General features: G+C 45.8%; 2 protein-coding genes across 2 annotated transcripts; one reads left to right on the forward strand and one right to left on the reverse strand.

The window, feature by feature from the left end:
* Positions 1 to 1,251: 1,251 nt before the first annotated feature.
* On the forward strand, positions 1,252 to 10,905 carry LOC136178167 (tetratricopeptide repeat protein 16). Its single transcript, XM_065952116.1, has 12 exons — positions 1,252 to 2,232; positions 5,193 to 5,377; positions 6,138 to 6,228; positions 7,290 to 7,427; positions 7,732 to 7,832; positions 7,917 to 8,046; positions 8,209 to 8,423; positions 9,010 to 9,266; positions 9,378 to 9,522; positions 9,624 to 9,789; positions 10,304 to 10,437; positions 10,721 to 10,905. The coding sequence occupies exons 1-12, from the start codon at positions 2,200 to 2,202 to the stop codon at positions 10,887 to 10,889; spliced, it is 1,764 nt and encodes a 587-aa protein (XP_065808188.1). The 5' UTR covers positions 1,252 to 2,199; the 3' UTR covers positions 10,890 to 10,905.
* A 5,056-nt stretch (positions 10,906 to 15,961) lies between these two features.
* On the reverse strand, positions 15,962 to 19,984 carry mymk (myomaker, myoblast fusion factor). Its single transcript, XM_020659811.3, has 6 exons — positions 19,585 to 19,984; positions 18,796 to 18,910; positions 17,877 to 18,025; positions 17,590 to 17,706; positions 17,349 to 17,489; positions 15,962 to 17,141 (listed from the first exon to the last, which is right to left on the reverse strand). Exons 1-6 carry the CDS (start codon positions 19,717 to 19,719, stop codon positions 16,941 to 16,943), a joined length of 858 nt encoding a protein of 285 aa, XP_020515467.1. The 5' UTR covers positions 19,720 to 19,984; the 3' UTR covers positions 15,962 to 16,940.
* Positions 19,985 to 24,866: the final 4,882 nt, after the last annotated feature.

Genomic DNA, 24,866 nt, shown 5'->3' on the forward strand with positions numbered 1-24,866 from the left:
TGACAGAACAGAAAGTCAAAACATAAATAGATAATAATAATAATAATAATTATCGTTCACACAGTCACATCAGAGGAAAGGTTCATTTCTGTGGTGATTGGACGTTTCTGTGGATTCTTCCTTGTTTGGTTCTTGTGTTTGTGTTCGTTCAGAGGCTGGGTGTGGCTTATCAGCTGCTGGAGCTCTCTGCACTCACTCACCTGTTCATCACCTGTAATCACCGGCTGCAGCATCTATATCCTGGTTCAACTCTCTGCCAGTGGTAGATCGGCGTCTCAGTATCAGTAAACTTTTTGTGCTTTGGATACCCGTTACTAATCATTCCCTTGTCTTCTTTTTCCCCCAGTGCCTCCAACCACCGAGCTCCAGCACCTCACCACCCAGCCTCTCATTCAAGCCTCACTTCATTAAATACCCCTTTACCCCCCACCCTGTTTTCCAGTCTTGCTTTTGGGTCCACTTAAAAACCTTCCTAACAGTGTCAAATGATCATTGGATAAAAAAAGGTAATAGTAGTCAATACGTAGTTTATATATAAGGAAAGAAAACAACACCAATGAAACCACACCAACAACCATATGTACTTATATATATATATATATATATATAAATATACACTCATGTACTCTTATTTAATTGTTGATCAAGTCCGTCATGGAGTTTCAGAGTCAGTCCTCGTGGATTTATAATCTTTAAGTCGTTCTACAGACCAAACTGTCATTGTTATTAGATCTTAACATTCAGGTCTGCAGTGGGCTGTATCACAAAGACTGATTTATAGAAAACCAGTTTCAGCAGCTGGTTCAGGACTCTCAGCTGGTTCAGGACTCTCAGCTGGTTCAGGACTCTCAGCTGGTTCAGGACTCTCAGCTGGTCCAGGACTCTCAGCTGGTTCAGGACTCTCAGCTGGTTCAGGACTCTCAGCTGGTTCAGGACTCTCAGCTGGTCTAGCCTCAGCACCCTGTGATGTTGGCCTAATACGAAGGCTTTTTCCAGACTCACAAACAGGACTTTGTGAAAACAGCTCCCTGAAGTTACTATCTCAAACACTAACCAGATGAAGTCTGTCCAAAAACAGACCAAATAGTTGATGTGAACATAAGTCCCGCCCCTCACAAGGTGAACAGCCAATCACAGTCCAGGCTTTTGGGGCGGTCCGCCCCCTTTATGTATCGGGATCAGAACTGTAAAAAGAAGTGGAAAGATCCTTCTGTGTGTGTGTGTGTGTGTGTGTGTGTGTGTGTCGTGTGTGTGTGTGTGTGTGTGTGTGTACAAACTGACCTCAGATAAGCCTCCTGCTCAGAAATGAGTCCAGTGGGATCTTCATCTTCAGCCTCCTCATCCAGCAGCCTTCTCCTCTCGTTCTGGATGTCCATCCTGATTTCTGTCGTGTGTCCTCTCCTCCTGATCAGCTGATCACGTGGAGAACAGGATCACGTGGAGAACAGGATCACCTGGAGAACAGGATCACCTGGAGAACAGGATCACCTGCAGAACAGGTCTGACGAGGCTCACACTCTCTACAGGAAACCAACACAGCAGTAATGTAGTACTGACTGAAAACCGCGCAGCCGCAGATCAACGAATCAGGGACGAGAAGAGGAGCTGTCGATGAAGAGCACCACGCATCACTGAGCTCCAACTGCTGCTTCCTCTACCCGGCGGCCAGCCTGCTTTGTCAACATTTCAGTCAGCTGATCATCGTGTGCCCTCTATTTCCGCTTCCCGACTTCAGAATAAAAGTCTTCTTGAAGCGATTCGACTGTAGCGTCTCTAGAAACAAATAATCAGTTGAGTCAGGCTCTTAGAGGGGAGAACAAACATAAATAAAACAAACAAAAACAAAAAAACAAAAACATAAATAAATATTTATTTATTTAAAGGCAAATGGGTCAAAGTTTTTTATTCTAATATCAAAATTAATTCCCCAAACTTATCTAGAAGCAGAACTGTTTGATATACGTCAACGCGTTTTATGTGTTAAACCTAGAAAAATAAATTAAATAATACTATTTGTTTAAGTTAGCGCCGCAGCAACAACACCGGAAGTGGTGGAGATTAACATCAGTTGAGTTTGTCGGTCTGTAGAAACAACACCGGAAGTTCCACTCAGGGTAACTCTCGCGCTTTGGAAGACAACAAAATAAAAGCGTGTTGTTGAAGCTGGTTTCCATGGTGACCTGATTTAAAGTATCCACGATGGACTCTCCTGAGGACAGACATCACCGGAAGGTACGTTTTTATTTTCTTGTAATTTAGAGCAGTGACGTTTTCTAAACGTTAATAATAAAATAAAGATTATTAAAATGAGTAAAGTGTAAAAAGCTCTTTCATGAGAACACTAAGAAACTGTTTGAACCGTCCCCCTTTTTATTGATTCAAAAACTATAAACTATATTTTTTAGATCCTAGAACTGGCTTCATATTTTTATGATTATGATTATTATTATTATTATTATTATTATTATTGTTATTATTATTATTATTATTAAGAGTAGTTGTAGTAGTATTATTATGCAGCAATATTTTTAAAGAGGACATATTCTCCCCCTCCTCCACCTTTTCAAACAGTCCCCTCCTCCACCTTTTCAAACAGTCCCCTCCTCCACCTTTTCAAACAGTCCCCTCCTCCACCTTTTCAAACAGTCCCCTCCTCCACCTTTTCAAACAGTCCTCTCCTCCACCTTTTCAAACAGTCCCCTCCTCCACCTTTTCAAACAGTCCTCTCCTCCACCTTTTCAAACAGTCCTCCTCCACCTTTTCAAACAGTCCTCTCCTCCACCTTTTCAAACAGTCCTCCTCCACCTTTTCAAACAGTCCCCTCCTCCACCTTTTCAAACAGTCCTCCTCCACCTTTTCAAACAGTCCTCTCCTCCACCTTTTCAAACAGTCCTCCTCCACCTTTTCAAACAGTCCTCCTCCACCTTTTCAAACAGTCCTCCTCCACCTTTTCAAACAGTCCCCTCCTCCACCTTTTCAAACAGTCCTCCTCCACCTTTTCAAACAGTCCTCCTCCACCTTTTCAAACAGCCCCCTCCTCCACCTTTTCAAACAGTCCTCCTCCACCTTTTCAAACAGTCCTCCACCACTTTTCAAACAGTCCCCTCCTCCACCTTTTCAAACAGTCCTCCACCACCTTTTCAAACAGTCCTCCACCACTTTTCAAACAGTCCCCTCCTCCACCTTTTCAAACAGTCCTCCTCCTCCACCTTTTCAAACAGTCCTCCTCCTCCACCTTTTCAAACAGTCCTCCTCCACCTTTTCAAACAGTCCTCCTCCACCTTTTCAAACAGTCCTCCACCACTTTTCAAACAGTCCCCTCCTCCACCTTTTCAAACAGTCCTCCACCACCTTTTCAAACAGTCCTCCACCACTTTTCAAACAGTCCCCTCCTCCACCTTTTCAAACAGTCCTCCACCACCTTTTCAAACAGTCCTCCACCTTTTCAAACAGTCCTCCTCCACCTTTTCAAACAGTCCTCCTCCACCTTTTCAAACAGTCCTCCTCCACCTTTTCAAACAGTCCCCTCCTCCACCTTTTCAAACAGTCCTCCACTACCTTTTCAAACAGTCCTCCACCACTTTTCAAACAGTCCCCTCCTCCACCTTTTCAAACAGTCCTCCTCCACCTTTTCAAACAGTCCTCCACCACCTTTTCAAACAGTCCTCCACCACTTTTCAAACAGTCCCCTCCTCCACCTTTTCAAACAGTCCTCCACCACCTTTTCAAACAGTCCTCCACCACTTTTCAAACAGTCCTCTCCTCCACCTTTTCAAACAGTCCTCCACCACTTTTCAAACAGTCCCCTCCTCCACCTTTTCAAACAGTCCTCCTCCACCTTTTCAAACAGTCTCCTCCTCCACCTTTTCAAACAGTCCTCCTCCTCCACCTTTTCAAACAGTCCTCCTCCACCTTTTCAAACAGTCTCCTCCTCCACCTTTTCAAACAGTCCTCCTCCTCCACCTTTTCAAACAGTCCTCCTCCACCTTTTCAAACAGTCCTCCTCCACCTTTTCAAACAGTCTCCTCCTCCACCTTTTCAAACAGTCCTCCACCACTTTTCAAACAGTCCCCTCCTCCACCTTTTCAAACAGTCCTCCTCCACCTTTTCAAACAGTCCTCCACCACTTTTCAAACAGTCCCCTCCTCCACCTTTTCAAACAGTCCTCCTCCTCCACCTTTTCAAACAGTCCTCCTCCTCCACCTTTTCAAACAGTCCTCCTCCACCTTTTCAAACAGTCCTCCTCCACCTTTTCAAACAGTCCTCCACCACTTTTCAAACAGTCCTCCTCCTCCACCTTTTCAAACAGTCCTCCACCACCTTTTCAAACAGTCCTCCTCCACCTTTTCAAACAGTCCTCCACCACTTTTCAAACAGTCCCCTCCTCCACCTTTTCAAACAGTCCTCCACCACCTTTTCAAACAGTCCTCCTCCACCTTTTCAAACAGTCCTCCACCTTTTCAAACACCCCCCTCCTCCACCTTTTCAAACAGTCCTCCTCCACCTTTTCAAACAGTCCTCCTCCACCTTTTCAAACAGTCCCCTCCTCCACCTTTTCAAACAGTCCTCTCCTCCACCTTTTCAAACAGTCCCCTCCTCCACCTTTTCAAACAGTCCTCCTCCACCTTTTCAAACAGTCCTCCACCTTTTCAAACAGTCCCCTCCTCCACCTTTTCAAACAGTCCCCTCCTCCACCTTTTCAAACAGTCCCCTGTAGTCTAACTGAAACATCTGTTCTGTGCTTTGGTCAAAATCTAACATGAATCAAGCACCAGAGGAGGTTTGTGACCCTGTATAAACCAGCTCTCTCAGAACGCTCCGTTTTGGTGTGTGTGTCTCTTTAAATGTAATGACCCCCCCCCCCCTGAGTTTTCCCCGTAGACATTACTCCTCTGTAGAGAGAATAAAAATGGAGGACCTGTGCAAAAGTTTTGTTCTAGTGTGGGGGTGGAGTCTATGGGTGGAGATACCAGGGGAGGGGAGGGGATTTTATTTTTTCCCAGAATCCCACTGTGACATCACAAGGAGAGCACATTAGAAACAGAGTATTTTTTTCTGTGTTGTAAGACTTATGCAGACCACAGGATGAAGGCAGTCTTTTTCCATGTGTTTATTGTGTGTTTATTGTGTGTTCAGCCTCTGAAGTGTGTTGCTATGTAATATTGAATCTTTCTCCATTGATTGTCTCCCAGCAGGCAGAAGAGCAGAGTTTATTTTCCAACTCTGAACCAGAAGAGGAGCTGAATGAGTCCCGGAGAAAAGGCCCCTTCAAGCCACTTCTTGGCTCTTGTAAAATCTTTTTGGCACCAGGAGAGAAACAGCATCAAACAGCAGAGCTGCAGGGGCGCCTCATCATTCAGAGCAAGGCTGCAGAGCAGTGAGAATCACACCTTGTTTCAAAAACCTCCACTCTATTAGCCTCGCTTCACTGGCTCGCTGTACGTTTTTATAACTGATTTATAAACGGGCTGGCTCCTTCTTATCTCGCTGACCGTTCATCAGGGACTCTCAGATCAACAGATCAGATGCTTCTGTCCCGCGGTCGAGGGTGAAGCTCAGGGGCGAGCGAGCGTTTTCAGTAGCAGCCTCAAAGCTCTGAAACGCTTCGCCTCCACATGTTCGTCTGCCCTCCACTCTGCCTGTTTTTAAATCTAAGCTTTACTAGGAAGGACCCATCACAACAAAGAACATGTTTAAACATTGAATGTGACTTCATATGTTATATTCAGAGAGGTGTATGAATGTGTATGAGAGATGGAAGTCATCTTTGGGGCCGGTCTGGGAGGTTGATCGGTGATCGGGCAAGGGAGACTCAGAGTGGGGGGTGGGGGGGGGGGGGTTCTGTCTCGGGCATTATTCAACCCGGCCTACACTGTACCTAGAATAAGAGAGAGAGTCATGGGAGAGGAAAATACCAAGTTGAAAAGGAAGGGATGAGGAAGGAGTGTGAATGGATGAGAGGGAGGAGTCAAAGTAGAATGTAGATTTACTTTTAGCTTAATTTGTGTAAGGGTACGTTTTATAGAAAATAATTCAAACATCGTGTTACAAAAAGTTAGAAAATGAATTTTGAACATTTGGGACGTCCAGCACCTCCCTCTTAGAGTTCAAAACATTTATGATTTTTTTCTTTCCAGTTTTACAAACGGGAAGAAAGCAATGGAGAAGTCCCAGTATGAGAAGGCTGTGATCTGCTTCTCCAAAGCCATCGCACTGAAGCCAGAACAGGTACAACAAGAGACCCCTGACAGGTACAACAAGAGACCCCTGACAGGTACAACAAGAGACCCCTGACAGGTAGAACAAGAGACCCCTGACAGGTACAACAAGAGACCCCTGACAGGTAGAACAAGAGACCCCCGACAGGTACAACAAGAGACCCCTGACAGGTAGAACAAGAGACCCCTGACAGGTACAACAAGAGACAGGTACAACAAGAGACCCCCGACAGGTACAACAAGAGACCCCTGACAGGTAGAACAAGAGACCCCTGACAGGTACAACAAGAGACCCCTGACAGGTAGAACAAGAGACCCCTGACAGGTACAACAAGAGACAGGTACAACAAGAGACCCCTGACAGGTACAACAAGAGACCCCTGACAGGTAGAACAAGAGACCCCTGACAGGTACAACAAGAGACAGGTACAACAAGAGACCCCTGACAGGTACAACAAGAGACCCCTGACAGGTAGAACAAGAGACCCCTGACAGGTAGAACAAGAGACCCCTGACAGGTACAACAAGAGACAGGTACAACAAGAGACCCCTGACAGGTACAACAAGAGACCCCTGACAGGTACAACAAGAGACAGGTACAACAAGAGACCCCTGACAGGTACAACAAGAGACCCCTGACAGGTAGAACAAGAGACCCCTGACAGGTAGAACAAGAGACCCCTGACAGGTACAACAAGAGACCCCTGACAGGTACAACAAGAGACCCCTGACAGGTACAACAAGAGACAGGTAGAACAAGAGACCCCTGACAGGTACAACAAGAGACCCCTGACAGGTACAACAAGAGACCCCTGACAGGTACACAGTTTCACATCCTCTTTAGAAAGCTGCTGATCATGATTACTAAAGATACACGATGCATCAGACTGTTGTTCCAACAGGCTCCTGTCATCACACTATGTTTAAATGTCTCTCTGTTCTGACCCTGAAATCCTCCTGACCTGTTCAAACAGTGGGAGGGGGGGGAGGGGAGGGGGGGGGGGGGGTTACCTGTAGTTGGACAGAATCACAATGTCAACAAAAGAGAACCTGTGCTTGTTTGTGTTTCAGACTGAGACACATGTCAGACAGGCTGAGGTCTACCTGCAGCTTTGTGACTTCCAGTCAGCAGCAGCTTGTTATAAACGGGCGTGGCTCCTGGAGCCCGGAGCCTTCAGCGCCCGCTTGGCCTTCATCTATTACCTCCAGGTAACAGAACAAACCCTGAGCCTGATCCACAGAGGAGTGTGTGTTGGATTAAAATGCATTAAGGAGAATTTAAAGCTGTTTTTAAGTTGACATCCTGAGTACACAGTCGAGTTAAGTCCAGTTACATTTTGCTTACTTCAGTTAGCATATCTATGGAAAGAGATGAAAACATGTTAACATTTCCCCCCTCACGTTCTGCTCAGAGCTTCCAGGGATTTGAAGGCAACCTTTTAATTCATCTGAGATCAGTTGCCTCTGAGTGAACTAATTGAATGTTGATGATTGTGTGTGCTGTCTCACGCAGGGCCAGTGTTTGTTTGAGCGAGGTCTTTTCTTCGAGGCTCTGGAGGCCTTCAGAAAAGCTGCTGAGGTGAAGCCCGGCTGCAGGGCCTACGAGTCCAGAAGGTCAGGAACATGTGTCTTTAGATCTAGACTAAAGCAGAGAACACTTACCCTGATCTTGTGACTGTTTTGTAACTTGTTGTCCAGCCTGGCCTGCCTGTCAGCTGCAGGTCACCACACAGACTGTCTGAAGCTGGTGAACGACTGGATGGTGACACACGGTCCCACCTCAGACCTTTACATCCTCCGAGCTCGACTTCACAAACTGCTCAACCAGGTTACACCTGTAGGACTCTTACTTACACACCGTACACCTCAGGCTGATGCAGCGAGGAGATATTCACCTCCATAGATCAGAAGAGTAGGAATATAAAGACTCTGCTCCTGCTGTAACACATTAACTGTGATTCATCAGTCTGTGTTATTCTCTCCTGTGCAGACGTCACAGTGTTACCAGGATGTTAAGTCAGCGTTGGCGTTGGAGCCGACTTGTCCGCAGGCCGCAGCTCTGCTGGATCAGCTGCAGGAAGTCAGTGAACAGGCCAGACAGAAAGCTGTGGACAGATCTGTGACGGGCCAGCTGCCTGAAGCACTCTGCATGATCAACATCGCTCTGGAGAACAGCCCAGAAGATGCAAAACTGTACCTGTTCAGGTGAGTCTGACCATATGAAACACTAGCTGTAAACACCTCAGTGTAGTTTCAGTTTGACATGTTAGTGATAACCTGCATGATGTCGTCTCTTCAAGGTCACCAGGATTCCTGAATTAACGATGATGTGTTTGAAAATGTTTAGTCAATTTCACACATGCACTCCTGCAAATGTTTTGATAATTTCAGGAGCAGTCCTCCTGAAATCCTCCTGACCTGGTCGTTCACACATGCACCTCACAGCAGGAGACTTTACCTGTCAGATGGGAAGGGGGGGGGGAGGGGGGGTCTATATAATGAGAATATGTGTCTTTCTATCGATGCTACGTGTAGTTGAACGGAATCACAATCTGATCTAATGAGTGGACAAATGTGGCTGTTAGTTTTGTGCAAGTCTGAAGAATGTTTTTATCTTATCCAGGCAGCAAAAAAAACACAAAGTGTTTAAAATTTCTGTGATTATTTAAACTGAAAAGCTTTAAAGATTATCTTAATGATGCTGAAATCTGCTATTGCAGGAAGTTTTGATAAACAGAAAGCAAAATTGTCTTTTTGTCTTTGTCTCATTCACTCGTTATCCATCCATCAGAGGGATTCTTTACCGATGTCTGAAGGACTTCACAGCAGCCATCGAGGATCTGGTCCAGGCTGTGGAGCTGAGGGATGAGGAGGAGGATGATGAAGGTGGCTCTCTGCAGCAGGAGGTGAACTTTCAGCTGGTTCTCACCTACAATGATTTCTCAGTGGAGTGCTTCAGCAGAGGTCTTTACGCTGAGGCAACACTGCTGCTCAACAAGGCCATCGAGGAGGAGAAGGAGCAGGCCGCTCTGTACCTGAACCGAGGAGGTGTGTGTGTGCTTACAGCTCATAAGATCAGCTGTTAGCTTTCATGTAAATATGAACAGTTTCCTCAGCAGCAGGTGTGTGTGTGTGTGTGTGTGTGTGTGTGTGTGTCAGACTGCTTCTTCAAACAGGGCGAGTGGACCTTTGCTCTGGCTGACTACCAGCAGGCTGAGGAGATGAGTCAGCCCGATGAGCCGTCTGTCCGGCTCCGCCTCGCTGTCATTCACAACACGCTGGGCTCTCACTGCGTCCAGGACGGGTCAGAACAAACACACACAAACAGAAGAGAGAGAAACCTGTCGGATGCTGTGTTAGTGAGTGTGTTTGTGTTAGTGAGTGTGTGTGTGTGTGCTCCTGCAGGTGTTTCCAGGAGGCAGCTGAGATGTTTTCTTTGGCCGTGAAGTATAACCCCTCGGCCGCTCGCTACTACGAGAACCGATCAAAGGCGTTTCGAAAGCTTCTTCACTTGGATGGAGCCAGGGTGGACCTCATCTGCCTGCTGATCCTGGATCCTACCAATGAGGAGGTCAGAGCCCTCTCCCCCCTCCTCTGACCCTGACAGAGCCGGGGAAAGTTATCTCTATTCGTCTGTAGGACAACAATCTGAGTCTCGTGGGGGGGGGGGGGAACAATGACTACAGAGAGCTGACAATCCTGATTTGTTGTACTGATTTTTTGAGTCTTCGATTTGAAATTATCATCATAATTTTTTTTTTTTTCAAGATTTATTTTTGGGCTTTTTGTGCCTTTAATGGAGAGATAGAACAGTGGATAGAGTAGAAAATCAGGGAGCGAGAGAGTCATGCAGGATTTGAACCCGGGCCACGACTACAGCCTCCATATATGGGGCGCGCGCACTAACCACTGAGCCACCAGCGCCCCATGACTGTATTGTTTGAGAAACAGTTGTTGCATTTAACACAGTTATGTGGTTTTGATTTTGGAATAGGGATGTTTTTTCACTGTGTGTGTGTGTGTGTGTGTGTGTGTGTGTGTGTGTGTGTGTGTGTGTGTGTGTGTGTGTGTGTGTGTGTGTGTAGCTGCCTCCGATGATGATGAGTCTGTTCCCCGGCTGCAGTGAGTCGGATGTTTTGTCGAGTGCAGCAGCACAAGCAGTCAAAGTTCAGCTGATGGAAAATATGAAGGCCTGCAGTTCCTCCTCTGACCAGCAGAGGTCAGTAAAGCTCACGGGATGTATGCACCACAACATCCTACAAATCAAACAAACACGTCTCTTCATACCTGAAAGGCTCCACCAGAGCATTTACATGTGAAGTGTTTTAATAATTCACAGAGTGAGTTCCTGCACTCTCTCTGACCTCACAGCGTTAAATCAGTGGGAATAAAAATGATGATTCCCACCTGTGACACTCTGTGACAATATTTTTTTAATAGACTGAAATGTGTTAATACATGAGGACTGATAGTGACGAGTGTGTCCTGTCTTGTGTTTTCAGACTGAGTAAGAAGCTCCAGAAGATAACTCTGTTCGACAAGAGCTCAGAGAGCCAATCAGAGAGCCAATCAGAGAGCCAATCAGAAAAGTCAGGAGGGGAGCAGAAGTTGTGTGTTAACAAACAGGAGGTGAAGATATATGTGAAGAGTCTTCTGCAGGAACACAAATAAAACTCTCTAAAACGTTTATGGTCCAAAGTTCCACTTATTCTGAAAGTTTATTAAAATAAATCTCTTATATCATTAAGAATAACTTGTTTTTTTTAACCAAAACATTATTAATGTGAAAGAAAAATGTGTGTTACGCATACTGCAAACTGCGTTTTGGCCAAATCAGTGCGTGCTGCTATAGTGTGTTTAAAGTCTTTTTATTGGTGGTTGTTAATCACAGGTCGTCAGAGTCAGCAGTGTGTTGGTGATGCAGCTTTAAGAAGCATTATTCAGAGTGTTAACAGCTGATGTGACAGCAGCTGACACACAGAGAAAGGAGGACTGGTATTTAAAGACACATACCGAACATACTGAGCTCGTAACCCATACAGCATCTCTGTCTTCACTTCTCTCCGTAGGACGCTGCAGGTGGAATTTGACAACGTACACTTTTCTCACATTTTATTTGTTCAGATGTATTTTTCTTTATTATATTTTAATACCTGCTGGAATCCAACACCGTCGTGGAAACGGCGTGCAGACGACCACGCCAGTGTCAGTCAACACTTATTCTGTTGATACTGTCTGCGTCTACTGAGCCGCCCAGCACGAGCTGTGCTAGACAGGACCGGGATCAAACCCTTAAAAAGTGTGTGTGTGTGTGTGTGTGTGTGTGTGTGTGTGTGTGTGTGTGTGTGTGTGTGTGTGTGTGTTTCTGTTCTTATGAGGACCATGTGCCTTTAGTAAAGACATTTTGTTAATATTTAACAGTTTGTTGTCTTGACATTAGTGTCATGATTAGTGTTTCATTACATTTCAGGGAGTTTCCTGTACAGGTCAGGTGTTACAGACTCCTGTAAAGGTGTTACAGACTCCTGTAAAGGTCAGGTGTTAGAGACTCCTGTAAAGGTCAGGTGTTACAGACTCCTGTACAGGTCAGGTGTTACAGACTCCTGTAAAGGTGTTACAGACTCCTGTAAAGGTGTTACAGACTCCTGTACAGGTCAGGTGTTACAGACTCCTGTAAAGGTCAGGTGTTACAGACTCCTGTAAAGGTGTTACAGACTCCTGTAAAGGTCAGGTGTTACAGACTCCTGTAAAGGTCAGGTGTTACAGACTCCTGTAAAGGTCAGGTGTTACAGACTCCTGTAAAGGTGTTACAGACTCCTGTACAGGTCAGGTGTTACAGACTCCTGTAAAGGTCAGGTGTTACAGACTCCTGTAAAGGTCAGGTGTTACAGACTGCTGTAAAGGTCAGGTGTTAGAGACTCCTGTAAAGGTCAGGTGTTACAGACTCCTGTAAAGGTCAGGTGTTACAGACTCCTGTAAAGGTGTTACAGACTCCTGTACAGGTCAGGTGTTACAGACTCCTGTAAAGGTGTTACAGACTCCTGTACAGGTCAGGTGTTACAGACTCCTGTAAAGGTGTTACAGACTCCTGTACAGGTCAGGTGTTACAGACTCCTGTACAGGTGTTACAGACTCCTGTACAGGTCAGGTGCTACAGACTCCTGTACAGGTGTTACAGACTCCTGTACAGGTCAGGTGTTACAGACTCCTGTAAAGGTGTTACAGACTCCTGTACAGGTGTTAGAGACTCCTGTAAAGGTCAGGTGTTACAGACTCCTGTAAAGGTCAGGTGTTACAGACTCCTGTAAAGGTCAGGTGTTACAGACTCCTGTACAGGTCAGGTGTTACAGACTCCTGTAAAGGTCAGGTGTTACAGACTCCTGTAAAGGTGTTACAGACTCCTGTAAAGGTCAGGTGTTACAGACTCCTGTACAGGTGTTACAGACTCCTGTAAAGGTCAGGTGTTACAGACTCCTGTAAAGGTGTTACAGACTCCTGTACAGGTCAGGTGTTACAGACTCCTGTAAAGGTGTTACAGACTCCTGTACAGGTCAGGTGTTACAGACTCCTGTACAGGTGTTAGAGACTCCTGTACAGGTCAGGTGTTACAGACTCCTGTAAAGGTCAGGTGTTACAGACTCCTGTAAAGGTCAGGTGTTACAGACTCCTGTAAAGGTCAGGTGTTACAGACTCCTGTACAGGTCAGGTGTTACAGACTCCTGTAAAGGTCAGGTGTTACAGACTCCTGTAAAGGTGTTACAGACTCCTGTAAAGGTCAGGTGTTACAGACTCCTGTACAGGTGTTACAGACTCCTGTAAAGGTCAGGTGTTACAGACTCCTGTAAAGGTGTTACAGACTCCTGTACAGGTCAGGTGTTACAGACTCCTGTAAAGGTGTTACAGACTCCTGTACAGGTCAGGTGTTACAGACTCCTGTACAGGTGTTAGAGACTCCTGTAAAGGTCAGGTGTTACAGACTCCTGTAAAGGTCAGGTGTTACAGACTCCTGTAAAGGTCAGGTGTTACAGACTCCTGTACAGGTGTTACAGACTCCTGTAAAGGTCAGGTGTTACAGACTCCTGTAAAGGTGTTACAGACTCCTGTACAGGTGTTACAGACTCCTGTAAAGGTCAGGTGTTACAGACTCCTGTAAAGGTCAGGTGTTACAGACTCCTGTAAAGGTCAGGTGTTAGAGACTCCTGTAAAGGTCAGGTGTTACAGACTCCTGTAAAGGTCAGGTGTTAGAGACTCCTGTAAAGGTCAGGTGTTACAGACTCCTGTACAGGTCAGGTGTTACAGACTCCTGTAAAGGTCAGGTGTTAGAGACTCCTGTAAAGGTCAGGTGTTACAGACTCCTGTAAAGGTCAGGTGTTACAGACTCCTGTACAGGTCAGGTGTTACAGACTCCTATAAAGGTCAGGTGTTACAGACTCCTGTAAAGGTCAGGTGTTACAGACTCCTGTAAAGGTCAGGTGTTACAGACTCCTGTAAAGGTCAGGTGTTACAGACTCCTGTACAGGTCAGGTGTTAGAGACTCCTGTAAAGGTCAGGTGTTACAGACTCCTGTACAGGTCAGGTGTTACAGACTCCTGTAAAGGTCAGGTGTTACAGACTCCTGTAAAGGTCAGGTGTTACAGACTCCTGTAAAGGTGTTACAGACTCCTGTACAGGTGTTACAGACTCCTGTACAGGTCAGGTGTTACAGACTCCTGTAAAGGTGTTACAGACTCCTGTAAAGGTCAGGTGTTACAGACTCCTGTACAGGTCAGGTGTTAGAGACTCCTGTAAAGGTCAGGTGTTACAGACTCCTGTACAGGTCAGGTGTTACAGACTCCTGTAAAGGTCAGGTGTTACAGACTCCTGTAAAGGTCAGGTGTTAGAGACTCCTGTAAAGGTCAGGTGTTACAGACTCCTGTAAAGGTCAGGTGTTACAGACTCCTGTAAAGGTCAGGTGTTACAGACTCCAGTAAAGGTCAGGTGTTACAGACTCCTATAAAGGTCAGGTGTTACAGACTCCTGTACAGGTCAGGTGTTAGAGACTCCTGTACAGGTCAGGTGTTACAGACTCCTGTAAAGGTCAGGTGTTAGAGACCCTGTAAAGGTCAGGTGTTAGAGACTCCTGTACAGGTCAGGTGTTACAGACTCCTGTACAGGTCAGGTGTTACAGACTCCTGTACAGGTCAGGTGTTACAGACTCCTGTAAAGGTCAGGTGTTACAGACTCCTGTACAGGTCAGGTGTTATAGACATTAGAAAGTCCTCACAAGTGTTGTAAAACAGTCCTGAATGTGCGTGGGACAGAGCGTGGTCGTAAAGGAGCTGAAAAGTGTTTCATACTAAAAGGCTCCAGTTACCGTCCTGTCAGGGCCGCGAGGTGCAGGTGGCCCCACCAGACAAAAACACCTTTCTCCGGGCACAGGGAGCTGCTGGCTTGGCCGCGGCCCAACACATTCAGGTTCATTCACGTTTTGACTGTTTTGTCTAAGAGCCGCAGAGCGCGTTTGTAGTCTTTGGGTAGAGTTCGGGGCAGGTGACGTGTGCAGACGCACGACTGCAGGTCCTCCTGAAGTGAAAGTGGAAGGGGATATGTGGGTTTGCAATTGGATTAGCATTGCTAGACTGCAGTGGGCCTTGAAGTTTGAGTGAGTCAGGGGTTTGTTTCCTCAGTGAGCGCTGAGTTCAGACCACTAAAGGCTGTTCAAACATCGTCTCAACATGTCTTCATTTGTCCCATCCATACGAAGTACAACTGTCAGCTTTAACTAGTTAATCTCCATTAATTATCGTCTGAAATGAATGCATTGATGTTATTTTGTCCCTTCAGGCTCTCCGTAGATAGTGGTCCTCAGTGTCTCCCTGTAGTCTCAGTGATGTAAAAGAAGAACGCTGCTGCATCTTTGAATGTCTCATTTCACTTTAACAAACTCTCAGTCCAAAGTAAAATCCACCTTATGACATCACACTGACCTTATGATATCACACATTGACCTTATGACATCACACTGACCTTATGACATCACACATTGACCTTATGACATCACACATTGACCTTTGTTACGTTCCTTTGAGCTGTTTGACATCAGTTTAACCACTTCCTGTTTCTGTGCTTTACTTCATGTCCTAACCTTAGACTGTAAATATTAACGTATGTAGTCTGAGTGACGTCCCCCGTCTGTTCCTGCAGGGGGCGCTGGAGTCCCATCGATGGCGGTCTCCATGCTGGAAATGCTGTCTCAGTCTAACTTTCAGTCAACCTAACGACAGGCTGAGAGCTGGAGCTGAGGCGGGTTTTAAACCTCCTGACAAACCATTACACCGCGCCCACCTGTCAATCAGGTCAGCTACACGCCTTATTGTGAATAACTCTTATCCTTCATCAAATCAAAACTGATGAGTCATCAAAACATTCACCCCCCGTACAGTGTGTGTCCATCCAGACATGAGCTAATCACACCTATTTGGTTTTTTGAACCAGGCTGTAAACATGTTCATCTCTGCTGTAAAAACAGGCTTTTTAGAATGGGTGTGTATGTGACTTCCTGTGCTGCTGCAGCCAGCCTCTAGTGGACACTCCAGGAACTGCACTTCAGCATCGGCTTTATTTTTCAACTCTAGAGGTTGCTGCCTGGTCGTAACCTTCCCTCTACCAGAATGTAGTTTATTTCAAAATAAAAGCATGGTTAATTCAAACAGAAAGTAAAGAACTCTCATTTTAAGACAGAACAAAAGTTTAAAATATAGCAGTTTTTATTTTAAATGTGAAATAATGGAGGTTACTATTGAAAAGTAGCGATTTAAAAATGTAATCATTTGACAGCCAAAATACAAAAGTTAAAAAAAAACAAACACATGGTTTACTTAATGTACATTCTTCCATACTGCAATAAATAACAATATATTTACAGAAGCTTCCAACTGATACACTGAACAGTCTGAAGACTGCACATCAGGGACCGAGTCGGAGCCAGAGCTGCTCGATCAGTGAAGCAGGTTTTACAGACAGAGGAGTCCACCTGCTGATCCAGACTCACATCAACATGTCAGTCCAGTCGGGTTACAGACTGATGTCTGGGCCGTCTGATGCTCCACACACTCTGCACCCCGAGGACGCATAAAAGAGGTAAAAAGCTCTTTACAGTCTTGTAATTCTCATGAACAAACTGTGCCGCGTGGAGAAAGAGGAGGGGGGGAGGGAGGGGGCGAGCAGACGAAGGGTCTCCCCTGAGAAACATTTCTAAAGACAATTTATATATTTTGGAGAGATAAACCATCCGCTGTTTGTTCTTCTCATAAATTTTCCGGTCAGTTTTACTAGCTCGTCTCGTCCAGCGTCTCCCTGTCCGTGCTGTGTGTGTTCTTTGGTAGCGTGCTGCCTGTCCTCAGGTTCACACGGCTCAGGTTCTTATCGGGGTCTTTGAGGGCAACCCGAGGCCCGGGTCGCCTCTGTTCCATCCACATCAGAGCATTTCTGGATATTCACCGCTGGAGTCCTCCGCTCAGCTGATCTTAAATATTCTCCCAGTCAAAAAGGATTTCTTGGAGTAGAAAAGGGAACGTCCACATGACGGTTGGTTTCCTGCTGAAGAAGATGAACTTAGCAGCCACAGAACAAGTTTATCAGGCTGACAGTTGTTTGGTTACTTTCCCATTTTTCCTCTCATAGCAGGTCAGCCTCTACGTCTGTTCTTCAGGAGGAAGTCGCCTGACTCTTATGTGTTTGGGTTCACTTCCAGCCGTTCATCTCTTTCAGCTTGCTGATGCTGGTCCCTTTGATAGGAGTGGAGGGTGGGGGGTTGTAAAGGGGCAGGGTGGGGGTGCTACAGCCTCGTGTCAACAGCTTCTCTGTGGGGACCGTCCAAACAGTCCGGGTCTTCTTCTTCTTCACTTTGTCCGTCTTGTCTTTAGAGGAACCAGGGGACATGGACTGGAGAGGAAACATGAAGGATGCAGGATTAAAAATGTGACCTTGACTGACAGTAGATGAAGCAGTTTAATGGAGAGGATCTTCATCTGGCCTCAGTCTTTACATATTCTGCAGCTGTGACTACATTATTTAATAAAACAACATCTCCTCCTTGTAAGACCTGTCCAGCTCTCCTTTCTTAAGAAGAAAGTAATAAATGTGACATACGCAGCAGCAGAGAGCGAAGCAGCTGAGCTTGGCAGCGTTCCGTCCCGTTCCTGCGTAGCGGTTCTTCTTTGGCAGCAGCAGAACAAAGGACACGGCCAGAGACAGATGGTAGAAGCTGTGGACGTAAGCATAGTCCCACTCCTGAAGCGGGGGGAGACCAGGACATCGTCTTTAGAGTAATCACATTTATTGAAGTGCAGCTACATGAGAACATAAGAAAGTTGAGGATTATCATTCTCACCTCAAAGTAGAAACGCAGCATCAGAGCGAGAGCGCCAAAGCAGCAGCCCGGGCCGACCTGCTGAGTGTACACTTTCTTCTCCGGATACACCGCCCTCAACTGCCTCATCTTCTGGAGCTGAAGTTACAACAATAACCATGCGTTAGTCACGCTCGCAATACAAGACGTTTGTATTATCGGTTTGATGAGAAGAAGGATGAGGGCAAAAGAAAAAAAGAAAAGACAAAATGAAACAAGTGTAGAGGAGAAGAAGAGGATATGAAAAGGAGTAATCATGGCGCAGTCACCCATTTGACAGTGATGATGAAGACAGCTGATCCAATTGGTCCAGAGTAGATGCCATAGCCCCAGCGATCCTGGTAGATCCTCACAGCTGTGGTCAAAACTCCAAACATGGTGATACTGGAGCGCTGCGGCTCATCAAAGTCACCCAGAGCTGCGACGAGGAGACACAAAAACAAACTTTTTTAAAATCAGGGAATTAAGAATTAAGATTCTGGCGGGAGATTTCAAGGTCAATATGATAGTATAAAAAAACTGTGATGCATAGACAACAATAATAAATCTGTTCCCTCATTATAAGAGGAGGACACAAAGGATACGGGGATGAGCAACAGGCTGCAGACGCAGAATCCTTTATTCATTCTTCTATCTCATGCTGACATCTTAACGACTTTCATTCTTTACAAATCTTTTGCTTGGTTTCATTTTGTCAGCTGGGTTTGGATGATTGTTCTTTTTTCACGGTCAGATTGAGTATCTAGGGGATCTTCATACAGAGTGTGGACCAATCAGAGCAGCTGTTGAAGCATTTGGTGCTTCACGTGATTTAAAGGACTCAAGACCTTAGACTGGTAGAAAGAGAGGAGCAAATGTCTCTACTGAGTGTGTGTGTGTGTGTGTGTGTGTGTGTGTGTGTGTGTGTGTGTGTGTGTGATCATATGAGATCAGCATGAACACATGTGCGCTGAGCTCAGAAACACAACACATGTTAATAACAGCTGCTGCAGGCCGAGCTCTTTGTTTTTGAACTCTAACTAAAGAAAGTTTATCTTTAATTATGTTTTTTTTCTTTTCTGGCTTCATGAAAGTTCTAGTTTTTCAGAAAATCAATCAAAGCTGATGCCATGATTATGAACCTTAATAACGGAGGACACATATCGATCACGGCCTGGCCACGCCCCAGCAGAGTCCACTTCGACTTACCGATGAGCGTCACCCACATGGAGAGAGCCGTGGCGTACACACTGAAGTACTCCAGGATGTCGTACTTCATGAAGCACAGGATGGAGAGGCCTGGTCCGTCACACGCGTGGTAGATCTGCAGGAAGACGTACATGTGCAAAGTCAAACAGACCGCCAAGGGGTCCAGGACGGGGACGGGCAACTTTGGTCACAGCAAGGGCCACAATCATTTAACACTCAAAGCCAGAGGGCCAAAATGTCTCAAATTGAACTCAACATATACCACTGATCAGATGTTATTATGGACATATTTCTGTTTTTTCATGATTTCATGGCAGATTTTGTCTTCTTCATGTTTCAAATTAATTGATGTGTAAGATGTGAGGGTTGATGGGGGCCGTTGTGGGCCCCCGGGCCACCAGTTGTCGACCCCTGATCTAGGAGGTTAAAGAGTTGTATTGTATAAAATGTGTCCGGATGGATTCAGATTGAAGAGTATGAAGTAACTGGTTTAGATGAGACGTAGCCAGAATACTTGAGCACAAGATAAGAAGTCTTAAATGTGTGTTACATATATTTAGAAAAACAGGAAACAGGTTCAAAGAGACCTTGATTTGGATTTTAGTCATCTTTACATCTCGTACTGGATTTATGTTACTGAGTCCAACTTTTACATCTGAAGGAAACTTTAAGGTCGTCAGAAAATGACAGAATCTTCGAGTGTGACCCGACAGGCTTTCACTCAAACGCCAAAGTTAAAGACCGTTTCAGTCCATCACATTGAAACAGAAGCATTAAGCGTATTCTCACCGCAGTGAAGAACATGGTGAAGAAGTAGACCATGGCCTCCATGTGGAAGCCCCGTTTGGCGGCCACGCTGGCTGTAGGCAGGAACACCAGGCTGCTGACTGTAGGGAGCAGCATCTTGGCGATAAACGCGCCCATCGTGGAGGCAGACACTCAGAAAGTTTGTAAAAGAGAAAAACGTCCTCTGTGTTTGAGAAGTTTGAAGTGAGATTCAAGTTAAGAAAGCAGGTTTCTGGTCTCGTAGTCCTTTGTGGGAGAGAGTGTCGCAGTGACTGGATGAGCTGATAAATGCATATACAGCACACATACACTCCCACACAGCCTGGTCACACCCAGCTGTCCACTTTGGCCCTTTAAAGTTTAAATGTCCCCCAGCGGCTGGCAGCTCAGCAGAGGCCTGTATGTGCAGTGTCATGACTGAGCAGCTGTTTGAATACCAGGGCAGAGAGGGAGGGGCTGCAGGCTGTAGAAAACAACAATGTCCATTTCTAGTTCAGGACTAAAAATCAGTTGAATAAAGAATCTGGATTTTTAATTGGATGATTTAAGACAAATCAATCGTTCTCCCTGGGAGTGATAATCGTGACGTCACATTCACGGCCACCGTGAGCCGAGAGCAGCCGGAAGAGTAAAGGAGTCGACAATGCATGTCCCGAGTCTTTGAGGTTATTAAAGGACGAATATGCAACGTTCTGATCCAGTAGATGTCGCTCTTGAGCACCAGCACTAAACAAAAACAAACTGCTGTTAGGCCACGCCTCCTCCATACTGAAGCCTCCGCTCTCCTCCAGAGACACGCCTCCACCCCCCCTCCACTCGCGTTCACGTGAAGGAGTTATCAAATAGAACGCACCATAATTAAGCGTCAACGCAAACAAAATTGTCCCCTGCCCGTGTCCTGCATTGTTGTGTTAGCATGCTAATGTTAGCGCTCTTTAGTTAGCTCGTAGCTTCACATTGTTGTGTTAGCATGCTAATGTTAGCGCTCTTTAGTTAGCTCGTAGCTTCACATTGTTGTGTTAGCATGCTAATGCTAGTCAGTCATGACTCAGAGAGACGTTTCATTTTTGGCAGGTTTGATACAAATAACTCAATAAATCCATCGTTCATCAGGAAGTCGTCTCTAACGGGCTGTAGACGCTGACAGAGTCATATTAACTCAGAATCCAGAACTGAACCCTGTGAATCGACACCCCGCCCCTCTGCTTGTCCACATGTGATGGTTACACATGTCTCCTGACAGCATGCTCTCTTGTCACAGCCTTTACATTAAGAAGAGGAGCCGCTCATGAAGAAAGCTCTAAGGTCGTAGAAAAGGAATGAATTCTTCATGACTTGAGAGCCTTTAACACGGAGACCTCCACTGTGTGTGTCACTGGACGTGTCGTGACAACAGAGTCTTTCATGATGGACTGTAAGGAGAAGGATTTCTCTGAGACACATTGGGATCAATGCTCGCACACCTTCACTTTTTCAGGCTTTTGTTTTTACACCGGCTATACAGACGACACACCGTATAGAAAACCTCATGCTATAAATAAAGAATGTAAAATGTAAATGTCATAATGAAACCATCTAAGAATGACCTGATTGATTCTTATTGTGGATACGACACCGTGGATGACGAGTTAGAATGAGTTCAGCAAAAACCTCCTTTTGAGACTTCAATATTTAGAAATGACATGATGTCGCTGCAAGTCTTTCTTCAGGTCTCGTCTTGGAATCAGAAGCATTTTTACTCGTTCTTGTCTCGGTCTAAAAAAAGGACATATTATGATAAATCCACTTCTACAGTGTTTCTGAACATATATCTGATTAACCTGAGTGTCTAAATAAATCCATCCAATTCTTTGTTTGTGGCCTGCACAAGTCTTACAACACAGAGAAAAATGCCTTGTTTCTAAAGTGCTCTCCTTGTGATGTCACAGTGGGATACCCTCCCCTCCCCTGGTATCTCCACCCATGGACTCCCCCCCAACCTAGAACTAAACTTTTGCCCAGGTCCGCCATTTTTATTCTCTCTACAGAGGAGTGATGTCTGTGAATATAAAGACAGATAAGTTATGACTGTGATGCTGAAGCCCCATGAAGTTGTGTTCAATGTTTTTCTTCGTGTCGTGTCGTCATAGTAACAGCTGCATGAAGTTCTCTGTTAAGAATGAAGTTGTCTGGTCATGAGCTACTTAAGGACATGTGAGCCTCCTCAGTGAAGCCATATTTGACTCTGTCCTGCTCTGTTGTTCACGGGGATCTCTGGATGAATGTCTCAACCCCCCCCCCCCCCCATCCCCCCACCCCCACCCCCCCTTCAGCTGTTACACCTGCTCAAAGGCTTGTGGCAGTGACACAAAGGGTGTTCTATTGCTCAGGGCTTTCACCGCACGCCTCAGATTCTCCGAGTGTTTCAGTAACCCGAGCCGCCGGGGCCGGGACGGGACACAACCTCTCAGGCTGCTTCCACAGCCTGGACACGCCCCCCCTGGACACGCCCCCCCCTGAACACGCCCTCTGTCGGACACATCTCCGCCTAACTCAGCCCTGTGTTTGGAGTGTAGGGGCTGCAAGCGTTCAGTGATAGAAACACTTTGCTCAGCACGTTGAAATAGGTGACATTCCTGTAGCTGAACTGAGGTCGCAGGTCACTCTCAGTGACCTCTGACCTCCAGCACCCAGCAGGGGGTTTGTTGCTACTTTCTGTGGGAAAATGTGGACACGTCCCGCCCACCAAGTTATTCACTGAGGTGAAGAGTCACCAGACTCAGATTTCATTTCAATATGATTCTAGTAAAAATAGAATGTGATTAATACCTGTTCTAAAAAACTACGGCAACAACAAATAAAAGTCCCAAGCTCCCAATTCAGGATCCTGCTCACGGTCTGCAGCCCGGCTCACACTGCAGGAGTTTAAAATCCTTCCTGATTTTGAATTCAGGTAGCGTCACACACACGAGGAGAGTCCTAAAAGATATATTTCTCTTTAATCTCAAACATGAAATGAAAATAAAGACACATCACAGACTACAGGTTCATCGTGTCAGCGGAGGAACGCGCCGCCTCATGTGACCTCAGGTAGACGATGGAGCCGGAGGTTAAACTTGTGTTTTGAATGTTTTTCGTAGAGATGAAAAACATTTTAACTTCTGGGTGAAGCAACGTCTGGGGAGACGCGGACAACATGGAGGTCAGGTTGTAACTGTCAGATTCATCTCAGGTGTCCAGCTGACTCGTCTGGTCTCTCGTGGTTATTGTACTCACACACGACTTCCTGCAGACCTTTTCATAGGCGTTGCTGACGCTCTCTGAGAAGATGGGGGGGCGTTCTGATTGGATCTTTATACGACTCACACTACGAGTTCATCTGGGCAGATAATCGGGTCTGAGCGGCCGCGAGTCAGGAGCGACCCCGCCCCGTGAGGAAGGAGGAGTCGAACCTCAAAGCAGCCCGATGATCCTGCAGTCTGTGCCAGGTAAAGAATATGACAGAAGATCTTTATATTATTTTAAAGCTCGAGTTCTTTTGATATGGATCATTATGATAACAGGAGATTCAGAGTATCTACGATTCTGACAACCCGAGTACTCCAAGTCTTCATTAGACCCCGTTCCATGAGCAACATGAGTCTGTAAGCTGACCCCAGACGGAACCTCTCCTGACCCCCCAGGAGCCGGTGGTCAGGAGGTCAGAGCTCGAGTCCCAGGTGCACTGTGGATTGTAACTTATGAAAGTGTGAGAATTTAAGTGGGTCCAGGACTGACTCAGACCTGGACAGCAGGGTCCAGGACTGACTCAGACCTGGACAGCAGGGTCCAGGACTGACTCAGACCTGGACAGCAGGGCCCAGGACTGACTCAGACCTGGACAGCAGGGTCCAGGACTGACTCAGACCTGGACAGCAGGGTCCAGGACTGACTCAGACCTAGACAGCAGGGTCCAGGACTGACTCAGACCTGGACAGCAGGGCCCAGGACTGACTCAGACCTGGACTGACTCAGACCTGGACAGCAGGGTCCAGGACTGACTCAGACCTAGACAACAGGGAGGCAGCTCCGTGCCAGCAGACGTTTTTTTTAAAGATTTATTTTTGGGCTTTTGGTGCCTTTATTGTAGAGACAGGCTCAGTGTCAGAATCAGAGAGAGAGAGAGAGGGGGGTGACATGCGGGTGAGGAGCGACAGGTCAGACCTGAACCTGGTCCAGCTGCCTGGAGGACTACAGCCTCCGTACATGGAGCGCACGCACTAACCACTGGGCCACCAGCGCCCCTCATGGGATTTTCAAAGAGCTCTTCAAGTCTTGAACTAAAAAGTTCTATATATTTTTAGTTTTTATTAGAACATGTGAACGAAAATGTCTTTATTATTATTATTCTATATATGTTTTGGGGGTCATTAAATCTTTTTTTTTATAATCTGGGTGTTTGTGGTGAAATGTGAGGACCCTCAGTTCTTCTGGTCCAGGAGAGTCCGTGGCCTGTGGTGACTTTCACCTCCGGACCCCTCAGTCTAAACACGACGGGTAAGTGTGGGAATGTGGAGCAGACTTCCTGGACGCATCTGAAAAAACACCCGGCTTCCTTTTGATTCAGTAATAAATAGTCATGACTTGTGACCTGCAGGCCTTCGAAAATAATTGAGTGGGCGGGGCTTAAGATTCAGCCAGACAGTCACTGGGAGAGAAAGGGAACCAGTGTGAGCGGAGCTGCTGTTTCTTTACCTGGAGCTCGTCCTCACTGCCACCATGTTGACTTTCTTTAATCAAAGATATTCACACTTTGAATTATCCAAAAAAACATCTTAACAAGCAGGAAATTATATTTACTTTAAGGTTTCCTGCTTCAAACAAACACAAAGTATTTATTCACTGGATCCATCTTTTGAAGTTCATGACCTGTTCTTCATTTCACATGAGCGAGATAACGTTTGAGTTTGATTTGACAACATGTCTTCAGTGCAAAATGTATGAAACCATTAAACGTAGAGGATGGAAGCTGAAGATCTGGAAGACGTTTCACCTCCTGAAGTCTGCTCAGAGCTGGAGCGTGTTCTTAAATCCTTCTTACAAACTTTTGAAGAAGATTCTCTGATGTTTGCTTCCGAGGTAAGAACAGTATGCAGCGCACACTACAAACAACAACATTTCTCCACATTTAGCCCTAAAACATTCACATTGGTGTGAAGTCACTTTTTATTCACATTTAGAGAAATATTTGTGAACTTTGTCATTCTTAATTTTTGTGAATATAAAGTTAAGATAATTTCATTGAAACTATAGATGTTAAATGTTGC

The sequence above is a fragment of the Labrus bergylta genome, chromosome 2, assembly GCF_963930695.1.
Source record: "Labrus bergylta chromosome 2, fLabBer1.1, whole genome shotgun sequence".
Lineage (NCBI taxonomy): Eukaryota > Metazoa > Chordata > Actinopteri > Labriformes > Labridae > Labrus > Labrus bergylta.